This window comes from Homalodisca vitripennis, chromosome 1 (assembly GCF_021130785.1).
Source record: "Homalodisca vitripennis isolate AUS2020 chromosome 1, UT_GWSS_2.1, whole genome shotgun sequence".
Classification (NCBI taxonomy): Eukaryota; Metazoa; Arthropoda; class Insecta; order Hemiptera; family Cicadellidae; genus Homalodisca; species Homalodisca vitripennis.
In genome coordinates, this window is record NC_060207.1 from 110612260 (window position 1) to 110625796 (window position 13537).

Here is a 13537-nt window from a genome sequence, read left to right on the forward strand (position 1 = left end):
AAATATGTTTTGAGTGGCCACAAGTCTCGATAGCACGGCGCCCAACAGCTGAGATCTTGTCTATAGACATATTCCTTAACAGTCCAGGAGCTAAAAGCCAAATTTACATTGTATAAGCATACAATCTGATTTTACCCTTACAAAGAAACTGATAGACAGCCACTCTAGTTTTGGTGGAGGTTAAAATGGGAGAGTATCAAAAGGGTTAAAAACATGAAATGTTAATCTTTTCTCAGATAATATTTTTCTTCGCTTCACATGTAAAACCAACTGTCAGAAACATAAATAAATGTTTAATCAGCGTTAGCTAACCATAGAACCTTAAACTAGAGACTATCAGTCTCGTTATCTAGTGTATCAGCTGAGCACCATTAACCGCAACTTGGATCCACTATGAAGTCAGTGCCCATAATTATTTCTGCTTACTCTAATCAGCTCATCATGTAATTTTCGGGTTTACCTTGTAGTGATTCTTTAGTTCATATACTTGTTATTTGAATTGTCAGATATACTTATTCACACAAGAAGGGAATTGTGAAATTACATTGTTTTTAAACATAATTGTTAAAACTTAATTAGATAATTGCAAATAGTCTAGTACCATGGAAGGCTTCTCAATAGTGTGTTAGTTCTTTTGTAACAGCCTTACTTTCAGGTTCTTTTTAGATTGTCTACTTCCTAAGTGGCTCTTCAAGTCTTCTGAAACAGTTTTCTTCATCACTAGTTGTTCTCTTAATTGTACTTTAAGGTGGTGAACAAGAATATTACAAATGTGTCTTTTGTTGTTTGACAATAAATTTATAAATGGCAAACAAATAATTAAATAATCACAATACAGGCTCAACAAGTGAAGGCACTTCATTAACTGATATTGTGGCCACCCAGGATTAGTCTCACTACTGGCAAGTATCAGACAACTGATGCACTTTTTCAGGACACTGCTCATTTCCAATGACATTATCTGTTATTTAAAGAGGGAGATTAACAATTTTTACAGGTATTATTTTAAAATTGCGTATCTCTCCCTTTTGTTTTAGCATTCTTGTCAAGCATGTTATCTAAGAAAAATAATTGAAACTATAAAAGTTTTTGTAAACAAGTAAATTAATGAATATTTTTAACTCTCCGTCTGTGAATTGTAAAATTCTTTAGTGTTATGATATCTTTAGCTCATGTACTAAATCATTTATAAAGAGGGTGATAGTGTTTCACTTCTAACATGAAAGCATCAGCTGAGATAACTAGAGTAATACAACTAATTATTATTTACGTTCATTACAGTTTCCATGATTCAAATGCTGATTTATCCACATTGTTATAATTATTTCAATTTTTATTTAACTTATTGTAAATGATGTGTTTATATTAAATTTACGTGTTGCTAGTAATGTATATAGATTAAAGTTTTGAAATTAACTGTTAATATGGAAATTTCTCTCTATATTTTTTTAATATTCCCTTTTTTATACCATTGCTATCATGTTTGATATGTTTTTGAAGATAACATGTCTTTAAAAAATGTACAGTATAGAATGTAATTTAAAAGCATTAATTAGGTGTTATAGTTTATTATATAAGTCATTCAGTATCTCCAAGAAAATGATTTTGAGTAGTTTTTGTTTTATTTTCTAAAATAATCTCCAAAATTAGGTCACTATAAGATTCTAATAACAGACAACAGTTTTTAGTCAATAACCGCATCAATTTTATGTAAACCACTATCTGCTGAGTCACTTTTAAAGTTTGGGATCGTAAAAGTTATTAACGACTGTATGTCTGTGCATATGTGCAATTATACCGAATTGTTGTAATAATTCTAACTTAACAGCATTTTATTAAGGATCAAACACTCATTTAGGTGATATGACATTTAGATAAACTAATATATTTATATGCAATATTTTATATATCTTATAAATAAAAATTGCAAAGTGTGTTGCAAAGCGCTAATCTTGAGAATGGTTGGATCAATTCGGCTAATTCTTTTAGTAACGAAAAAGGAATTGCCAAATGTGTTGTTATGTGCTAATCTCAAAAGCAGGTGGACCACTTTACTAATTGTTTTTGTTTAATATTCGTTGAAATCTAAGAAAGGTGTATAGGAAGAGAAAGATTAGAACATTTTTCTGGAACAGTAAAATTTGGAAAAATCATGATAATATTTATGTTTCATAATACAAGTTGAACTGACATTAAACAGCTATTGGCACTTTTAGACCTTCTTTGATGTTTCAGTTGAGGTTCGTCAAAGAGGCTGAAACATGTTTTAACATTTAATTTTATAAAATATTAAGTTGACAGTGCTTGATCAGTGGTGGAATGGAGATAAAGATACCGTATAACTTTTATTCCAGATTGAAAGTGTTTTCCTGGTCCTGATCGAATTTACACTCTTTACATAAGTTACAACAGACTGTTGGTAACTATTATGTCTGTGGCAATTTTATTTGATCTTGAAATTAACATAAAATATGAGGTAGGTTGTCATGGATAACAAAATAACATTAAAATGCAGTTGAACGATTTCGAGGTTTAATACGATTAGAGGTTAATGAAACTAAATAAATTGCAGTGAAAGAAGATATAAAATTAAATGAAATACAATTATTGACAGCCAACTGACAAAATTTTGGGGATTAAAAGTAACAAGAACATAAGTAGCATACTTCATGTCCCTTTATTTTGTATTACTATGTACTGAATGACGATAACACATGGGGGTGGTGACTTCTGAGTTCGTAGTAATAAATACTCGAATTGCAAAGTTTACTTATAAGTTCAACTTAATTAATGAAACTTACAAGCACCACTTTTAGTTGGTAAATTAAATGTATGCGTTACCACATTGCTGCCAATTAGAGTACAAGAACTAAAAATGTATGATAGGTGGGCCTAAAATATCCAATGTTCTATAGAATTATGCCTACGATATTTTACTTTATAAAACTTTAAGATTTTACTTCCCTTCGCAATATGTAGACTCACAACCCGGACGTCGGCGTCTTGGCACGAGACATTGAAGCTGTAGTCTAAGAAGGGTTATTTCTAGTCGGTAATTACTAGAAGAGGAGTAGAAGTAATGAAAGTGGTAGCCATCTACTTAAATAATACGTGAGATTCGTGAGCTCGCCTAAAACAAATTCGCGACGGTATTAGCCATTTAATGAGACAAAACTTATTACAACAACGTGCTCGTCAGGCCACAACTTGTATCTATTTCAATCAAGCAAATAAAAGATCTTCAAGGGTAAGTTACTTTACTATTTACAACTTTACTTTACGTTACATTCATTTTTATATGTTTGGCATCAAAGGGCTAATTTAATAATACGGAAAGATAAATTTTACTTACAGACAAGGCGTGCGAGGTCAGATCGGTCACGTAGTTGGGCTGCTACAAAGGGTTAGAATAAAATATTCATACGCGTGCCAATTAGGTAGTTACTCCGCCGATAATTTAGTTCCGGAACATTGGATAAAAAAAATAATATTAAATTATACTGGCTGACTAGGTTGTGAAATGTTACATTATATAAAATCGAACTAACTAACGGTACAACTAAAAAAGTTTTACTATGTTTACATCGTTTTTATTTTTCATAAAGTTTTACTCATCACATACTAAAACAATATAAATTGTATTTGCAGTTACTTGATGTTATTTGTGGAAAGCAAGGACTACATGTGGAAGGGATTTATGTATGCAATCTGCATGCTTCTGGTGGCTCAGTTACAGACTATCTGTTTGCACACTTTCTCTTACGTGATGTACACTTTGGGTTTGAACTGGAGGACAGCACTGGTGTCAGCTATCTACAAAAAGGTTTGTTTTTTTGTCCCCTAGTTTAATGATAAAATTTGTGGAGAGCAAGGACTATATGTGGAAAGGTATCCTCTACGCAATCAGCATGCTTCTGGTCGCTCAACTACAAACTGTATGCCTACACACATTCGTCTACATCATCTACAACGCTGCTATGAACTGGAAAACAGCATTGATGTCTGTCATCTATAAAAAGGTGTGTTTTTTTTAGTTTAATGATAGACTTTGTGAAGAACAAGGACTACATGTGGAAAGGCTTCATGTACGCTATTGGCATGCTTCTAATAGCCCAACTCCAATCGGTTTGCTTGCACTCATTCCTACACTTGATGTACACTGTTGGACTGAACTGGAGGACTTCCCTCGTATCAGCCATCTTCAATAAGGTCTGTTTTTAAGTAATAAAAAGTTCTTTTGTAAGGTCTACAAGATAAAAATATACTTATTTGAAATTACACAAATACACAAATATCTTATATGTCTGTCATTTTAATAGGTACACTTTTCTTAATTATAAACTTTATTCTTAATATTCTATAAATAAAACTGAATCCATGTAGAACTATGGAATGTGTCAAGTTTGTTTACAGTAGCACCTCAATTATCCATCACCTATGGAACCAGAGGATGTTAAGAACACTAAAAAGGTCAGATAACCAGGAGAAAATGAATGAAGCCATTTACAGGTATACAAACAATGTATTTTAGGGGAAAATATTTTACTGTAACTTAAGAATATATCGGTACAGTGTACTGTACTACAGGCAAATAGATAATGAATAAAAATGTGTGTAAGTTATAAGTAAAAAATGAAAACATAATACAAGATATGGTCTAGGATATGGATATGGTCTATGGTTGTTGCCGTTGATTGTTCTTCCAAGTACTTTAGGGCAATCTTAAAGGCATCCTTTGCTGTAGAGTTGGTGATCTTTTTGTCTTCCTCTTTATCTTCTTCATCTGACTCCTGTTCTTCAGCACTAGCTTGTTGAACGATGTCAATGATCTTATCATCTGCAAAATCTCATTTATAGCACTGATTACGTCTGCATAACCTAGCCATTCGTCAACATCAGAAGACGGGATATTACTTTGAATAGATTACAGATCACAGACTAATAGCACAGTGCTTGACTCAAGGGTGTCTGCAGTTTCTGGTGCCTGGATTAGGCTTGGACAAACCTTCTTCCACAATCTTTGTGGAGTGATTGTCTTAACTTCTTCATAAACTTGAGCTGCTTAATAAATTATATCCTTAATGTTTTGAATTTTCATTGCTTAAAAAAACAGACAAACCTCTTCTGTTCTCTCTAACAATACCCTGACATGTTTCCTTCTGTATAGTCTTTTGAAACACTCATTAACATCCTGGTCCATTGGTTTTATAAATGGAGTTACTTGGGGAGGCAAAAACATAGCATCACATTGAAGTTCAGAGTCACAGGGGTGACATGGAGCATTGTTCAACAGCATGAACTGGCAGGATTGTTTACTTCAAGTACTTTCCACAGTTGGTACAAATTTGTCAAAAAATCAATTTTTTTATAAATTAAAATTCATCCAATCAAATTTTTGAGCTTGGTAATAAACTGACAAAGCTGATGTGTTAATGTTTCAAAAGCCCTAGGCTTTGCAGATGACAAACAACAGCATTTTGATATCACTACTGGCATTGTTACATGTAACAAAGGTCAGTCTGCCTTTTGTTAGTTTTGTTCCCAAGATGGTGTCATTCAATGAAACGAGAGTTTTTTTCGGTTGCATTTTATAGTTGAGACCAGACTCTTCAATATTATATAGTTGATCTGCTTCAGCTTCAAACTTGCTGCAAACTGAATTGGTTTTTTTTTTTAATGGGCTCTGAAAGTGTAGCCCCTATACTCTTTCCTGGCAAAAACCAAACCCATACATCATCATCTAAGAGTTTGTTTTGGTTTTCTAATGCTTTTCTTGTTTTTATACCATATTTATTTTCCACCGTTATTGAGAACTTTTAAGTTTTTTCAAGTATTTAATTGTTCCTATACCAACACCTTATTACACTTACAAAATGACATTCACTTACACTACTGTAATTTTTTTTAAACAATAACACTATATGAAACAATACTGTACACTGAACAGGTCAGCAGCCATCTATCAGTCAACTAGTAAATAATATGAACATGACCTAGACAAAGAAAAAGAGTGCATATGTACTAACTGATAACACTGGTACACTGCTTGGCTGGAAGCGCAAATAGACATGGTCAGATGACCTGGAGACTCAATAATCTGAGGTTGGATAATCAAGGTGCTACTGTGTACAAAATGACATTTAATGTATTGTTTTGAATGTACTTGCTGTTTATTATTATGTCTCAAACATTACCAATTTTGTTGAACGTTTGTTATTGTTGTGTGGTAACCGTCTCCTATCCTTTCTTTAAATCTGGTTTAATATGCAAATAGAACTATTCTTTGTTTAAAAGTCATTACATGATGAGGAAAGATAACAATATTACAAACATTTTCCATTATTTAATGTTACAATAAAAGAAGACAACTGTTCAAAATTTCTAAAAGAATACACTTTTTTTAAATATTTGTATGTATATACAGCCTAAGCTATATGTATATAAACAAGTAATTTATATTTTCAAAATCAATATTGAAAATCTGAAGAAAAATGGATTTAATTGGGTCTAAATTAATAAAAATACTTTAATTTACTAATTTATGGCAGTAAGAGATGGCCAACAATGTTAGAAACTGACAAATTTCTGGAAACAGTCCTGTATTTGAAGTTTTTCAATGATGGTGACTGAGTTGAAAGAAAGGATTTATGGACACTTACCATTATTAAGTGGCACTGCAAAAAACTGAAATTTAAGTTTTGAGAACTGGAATCTGCTGTCTCCCTCAGCTGTGGAATTAAAGTGAACAATTAAAATCGTAATTGAACACACCAAACATCAATACCATTACATCTGTAAGTTATGAGTCAAACACATCACCAAGTTAATATGAGTAAAGTCAACAGACAATAACTTTGTTAATCCTACTGAGAGAGAAAATAACCTGATAACAATACCAGACAGGCTTAATGACAGATATCCAAAACACACACACACACACACACACACACACACACACACACACACACACACACACACACACACACACACACGCACACGCACGCACACACACACACAGCACAGCTGTTTGTTTATTGGTGAAAATATTTGTTATCTTATTGTAGATAAAGATTCTCACAAGCATCAGAATCAGAAAATCAGTAGTCTTTGCTTAGAAAATTGTTGAGCAAAAGCCCATGAGAAACACTAGATCTCTACATGGTCTCACATTTGGAATTAAAGCACCCATGTCACTTTTTGTCCCCACTGGTGGAAAAGTTTTTACTTCAATCCTTCCAAGGAAGCACGTTTTGCACTTGACAGAGACTATATCATCTATTTAACCTTGTGCAAAAACACTAATATTGTTAAGTAAACTTAACAGGGTATCAGCGACCAGATTCCATAAGGGAGAGGATAGAACACTACCCTGGGGCTCCTAGTTTTAACAAAACATTAATCAAGTCACAGATTAAATTATCTATGCCGCGTTCCATAACTGGAACTGGCATGCGCCATTGTTATCAAAAGCTCCTTCAATATCCAATTCTACAGCCAGAATTATTTCTAAATATGCTTTCACTATATTGCTCACAAATTAGTGCAACAAGTAGTAACAAGGTATCACTGGGATGTATACATCCTAGTATTGTTGTACGATGTCTACCAAGAGATCCTCTTCGCATATGAACCTATTCCAGCAAAATATTTTAAGAAAGGAGGACTGAGATACTGGTATAGACAATTTAGGCTTTTCCAGACCAGAGTTCCCATTCTTCAAGGATAGAGGAATGTACCTGAGAACTACTGAGCCTTGAACAAGTAAAGAAAGAGATCAAATTCCCCACTTTAAGCAAACTTATCCAACCCACAATAAGGGTGAATCATTCTTCAGGCGATTTATAAGGACTAAACAAACCTATTTCCTACTCAGTTCTTGTATGCACCATAATCCAATATGAGATAATTGTGACTTGTTCACTAACATAACTATCTTCACAGCCCATTTCATCTTGATGCCTTAGATACTGAATCTAAGGATTGGCTCGAATTATCACTTATTAATAAGTGAAAATGGTGTGTCCAAACCCAGATTGGAATCAGCCACTGGTGTGATTTCAAAGGCATAAGCTGAGAACTTTCTACACTTAGCTACAAGGGACAGATTTTAATAATCAATAGCTTCTTTTAATAATAGTGACAATTTAACCACATAAATCACGTCAGTTGGTATTCTTATCAGGTGATTGAAGGACTTGAGTTTGAGATTGTAGATTAATTAGCGTGACTGTCAAATTTAAGTAAACATAAACAAAAATTTAATGGCCTTTACTTTTTCATTGGTTAGTTCTAGTATTATTTTCTCACATTAATGTTTTTATATAAGTAAAACCTATGAGCTAATATTAATATAAAAATTGATAATTTTTTTTATTACATTTTTTCATTAAGTCCTTCCATACAAACTATCTTTTAGTGTTGTAAGAATGTTGGAAGTTGACGGTTATTTTACTATAGTGAAGAATTATAACATATCCTATACCTGTCCTGCTTTAAACAATTTTTGAAATATGTAGAAAAAGACAGTTTTTTGACTACACTAAAAGAGTGGCTTCGCTTACGCTCAGCTAAACAAATTTGTTCTTTTTTATTTGTAATGGATTTATTTGTAACAGTGGCATTTAAAAATTGATTTATTGAAAGCTTTTGTAGGTAAAAGGTCGGTAAAACCGATTAAAAAAAATAATCTAAAGATCTTTAGTTTTTGTTTGTGTTTTGTGTTTGTAACGTTTTGTTGTGAAGGTTGGTATACAGCTTCTCAGTTGTTTAGATTGACGTTGGCGAGCGGTCCCATGTTTCTTGATTTTTAAACCTTTCTGCATGTTTTAGGTATGGTCACCTTAAGACTGTTCTCTTGGTTAAACTGGAAATTGGGGTAAAATTGTCATTTTTGAGGAGTTGTAAGTTGCTACGTTAATTTTTGTGGTTGCAAACTATGATGCATTATAGCAATACTACTACCATTCTTTCTACCTTTGTTTGATGTCTCTTACTCCATGTTGAACAAAGTGTTGATCATAGATACTTGTACTTGTGAAAATGTCTACAATTTGGCTTGGAACAAATCTTACACTACCCAGTTTCAGCTTGTTTGATTGGACTTACACTTTTAAAGTTATGAATTGGAAACAGATAGACGTGAGTAATGATTTTATAAGGACATGTTTAGTCAATGAATTATCAAACGGAAAATTGACAAAGCTACGTTTTACATGTAGTCTATGTTGCTGGTTGCTTTTAAGGGTAGTTTAACCTTTCCAGCGTTATTGACGCGGATCCGCGGAGGGCCACTACAAGCTCAAAACGTTATTGCCGTGGATCCGCGTTTTTGCATTCTTTATTTTCTTACTGCTATGTTAGTTGAATATTTTGCTGCTAGATGGTTCTAGTAGTCATGCGACATACAGACGGGTTGCCCTGCCTCGAATTCTGTTACAATGGGAGTGGCAGCTGCTTCTAATTGGCCAAACACTGTCTAGCGGGAGTTGCCCCGCGCCTTTCACAAAGTCATTGACGGGAGCTCCCGTCAAGGCATCTAGTCAGTTAGTGAGAAGCGTCCAGTACACGCATATGTATTTCGGTTATCGATAATTTTCTGTTGTGTCCTATTCTTTTTAAAGTAAATTATTCATATTATATACAGCAGTTTCCAGTATTTATGTAGTGTTTTTTTACCATTATTCGTGTGAATGGCGAATCCAGACGATTCGGAATTTGAAGATTTGGTAATTCTGAGCAATTACTTGGTCAACCCCAAACTTTTTAATATTTTACTACGGTCATAAGGATGTTATCAGAAAGCAAGAAACATAATTCAAGCCTTGCAAGGCTGTCCTACAGGTTGCCGAGCGATAAGAAGGTTCAAAGTCCACGCGATAACAGTGGCTTGCGGGAGACGCGCAGAATGTCAGTTGTGACAGCCTGCCACCAAATAAACACTCTTTGTCTACTTTTGTATTTTTCTAATTTTATTGGTTTGTAATATAGTATATGTTTATCTATAAACCTGTGTTTCATTCCCATACTACTGAATAAATAATAAAAATATTAGTGACAACTACAATGCGATAATCTCAAAAGTTAAAAATTAGACTAGGAAATCCAAAAAGGGCTAAACAAATTTTATTTACCGTTAAATAACTCTATTTTGACATACAGAAACGAAAATAAATTTAACTTTACACATTGGAAATTTAAAAAAATTGTAACTTTATCAAAGAACAGGTCAAATTTTTCATGACGCTTAAAGGGTTAACTTGGTTTATACTATACTGTTTGGTTGATGGTTGTAATTAACTTTTATTCAAAAGTAGAAGTAGTTGGATGAAAATCTCATCTCAGAAGTACCATTTTGCAAATTCTGGAATTGTAAAGAAATTCAGAGCAAAGAATTTTGGGCTGTGCTGTATTGGTAAGTTGCATGTAATTTCAAAAAAGTTTTTTTTTCAAGCCAACATTTGAAAACATATCAGCCTGGACAATTTGGAAGATTGATTGTTTTCAAAGAACATGTAAGTAGTGGATTTTTCAAGCCATAAAAAGTAGAGTATAACAAATACTAAACCTTATAGAATAAATATTTTTAGTACATAGAAATATGGTATAAGGTGAAATGTGAGTGCATTTTGATTAAACAAAATTGCACTAGAGTTGTACATTACAATACATAAGTGGCTCTCTGCTGCAATTCTGTGGTTACAATTCTTCTGCTAGATTACTATACTACAAGACATATCAATGCAAACTTGGGTTGTGGTGTGTTGTTACCAGCTGTAACGGAAAAATGACAGATAATCGATTAATTTAACAATCGAGTGATCATTACTGCTCATATTTACTTCCCATCTATCTTCCTGAATCTTTTACCTTCACAGTGTAAATTAACACGAATTTACACTACAACACAGAATGTGACTCAGTAATAATAATAAAATAAAACCGTGCAGAATAATCGAATGCCAAAGAACAAAATAGATGTAAACAACCGGAAGAAGCAAGACATCGTCACGTCACCTCATACTGAGAATCTGATATGACAATGTAGCAATGCTGCAAGATGAGGGGAATTGGGGTATGGTAACTGCCCATGTGGCCAAGGGAGCAATATCTTGTACTATAGTCAAATTCTATACATAAAAATATATATTCTCTTATTGGTTATTGGCATTCCCATGAAGAAATAAAAGGCATCTTACTCCAAATAATAATATCCCTCAAACAAATTTAATTTACATTTTTTGTTTTCTATTGCTACAGTTAGGGCGGCTTGCTTGATTATTCTTTTGTTTCTGCACATCCAAATTATTTTCTATTACAACAATTAATTTAGTAATAACTATGCCCCAAATGAAAATGTCTCTTTTGGACATTGCATTGTGATTGTGTTTTAGAAAAATAGTTTAGTGGTGTTTGCATTTAATATGCATTGTTGGTGGCATATAAATCCATATATATATATATATATATATATATATATATATATATATATATATATATAAGCCCACTGCATCTTTCAATGTAAGACCTTAACATTTTGCACGCATTTTGTTAATAAACAAAATAAAATCATTTGAAAGGGGCTTATATTATTCCTCTACAACAAATAGAATGAAATATGCCAGTTAAAAATTAACTTAAAATACATTGTAATGTTTTTTTTTTTAAATACCTCATTATAATTTTATGTTCGTGTTGTAAATGCTAAATTATCAGACCACACACCTCAGATATGTACTTTTAATCTAGAAAGCTCAACTCAAAGGCCGTGACCTTCAACCACAAAACCTCCAGAACCTTAAAATGCCTCTTTCTAGGGAAAGATGGGAAAATGTCACCCGTCCATCATCTGCAGAAGAGGCCTACACCTCCTTCATTAATACTGTTACTCAAGCTCTCAATTCAACATGTCCCTTAAAAACTCAAAAGTTTAAAAATAAACAAAAATCCAAGCACTTTGCTGACCAAGAGGCATTTATACTCTAATCGGCATTTAATTAACCGATATCTCGTATTTTGGATAAATTCAGTTTATATTCTTGTTATCATTTATGAATCATCCATTATCATATTATCATTTCTGCGGTTGTTATCTGGTTGTAATCTTATTGTCAAACACTTGCTTTGTTGTAGCTATGAAGTATTTGTTTTTTCTTATATTACGAGCATACAAAAGATGCATTTCATGTTGTCATTACGTTGTTTTTCCATACGAAGATTTACATTACTTTTTATGTTGATGAGTACATATTCATGCTGCTGATCGCGTCTCGATCTCCACACACAGGCTATGCCCATGTGGAGATCATTTCCTGTTTTTGCATGTATGTTGTTTGCATGTATACTCAAAAACTTCTATATAACTGCACAGAACAAATGTGAGCAAACAGGAAACCTCAGGGAGAAAGAGAACACAGTTCAATTTAAGAAAAATTATCACCAGAAGCTGAAGGCTTTAAGAAATAAGGCATCTTCTGATTTCATTGAAAGGACTTAAAACAAGTCACAAGCAAAATAGCAAATGGTAAATTTTGCACAGAATAAAAAGAAAGGTTGCCCTATGCTTAAATTAAAGGTGGGGGTAAGGAACTAATAAACAATCCACAAAAAGTGGCAAACTGCCTCAATAACCATTTTACAACAATTGCAGAGGCCACACTTGCAAATGCATCTCCTCTCAACACTAAACCACTTCTGCCATTTCCAATAAATATCAAGCAACATTTTTCTTTTATCTCAAAAACAACTGAAAGAGAAGTAATATCGGTAATATCAAAATTAAGGACCAAAAATTCTGCTGGATTTGTTGAAATTTCTTTTAAAATGTTAAAACTGTATGAGTGAACCTAAAACTCCCTTAATTTCAATTTTTAACAAATCATTTGAGGAAGAAATTTTCTATCAGGAATGAAAATGTCAAAAGTTTATCCAAAACATAAGGCGGTGACGAAACCTAACTACAAGCCAACTTTACTTCTCTCAACTTTTTCAAAAATATGTGAAAAGATTGTTCTCAAAAGACTTCTAAATCACTGTTCCCAATACAACTTCCTGCCAAACACATGGTTTTCAAACTGGAAAATCAAGCATTAATCAAGCTGGTAGAGACTGTTATTGACAATCTTGAGGAGGGCTTCAAATGTCAATATTTTATTGGATTTCAGTAACGCTTTTGACTGCCTAAGTCATAGTCTTATTATAGGGAAACTGGAAAATCTAGATGTATACAACACTGCTAAACAATGGTTTGAGAGTTATCTGCAAGGAAGAACCCAACTTGTGGAAATTGGATGTCTTGCAAAAAAAAGGCCATTAGGATCCTCTTTAACTTCCAAAACCGAGAATCCTATAGACAAGCTTTTAAAGCACAGAATATTTTGACAGTGGTTGCGCTATACATTCAGGAAGTAATCCTTGTATGTCGACGGTGAAGATCTGCCAAAACTGAATACTATACACCAACACAACACAAGATATGACATAAAGAACATTCTACTCAACCACCATCTCACATGTTATGAGAAAATTACCTTCGTACATG

At 33.1% G+C, this 13537-nt stretch overlaps 1 protein-coding gene across 1 annotated transcript in view; it reads left to right on the forward strand.

Moving 5' to 3' along the window:
- LOC124375220 (multidrug resistance-associated protein 1-like) overlaps positions 1–13537 on the forward strand; it is a 160864-nt gene that overhangs the window by 63920 nt on the left and 83407 nt on the right. The window contains exon 8 of the mRNA XM_046833347.1: positions 4035–4209. Within this exon, the coding sequence (XP_046689303.1) occupies positions 4035–4209 (175 nt within the window). The remainder of the gene's footprint in view (positions 1–4034; positions 4210–13537) is intronic.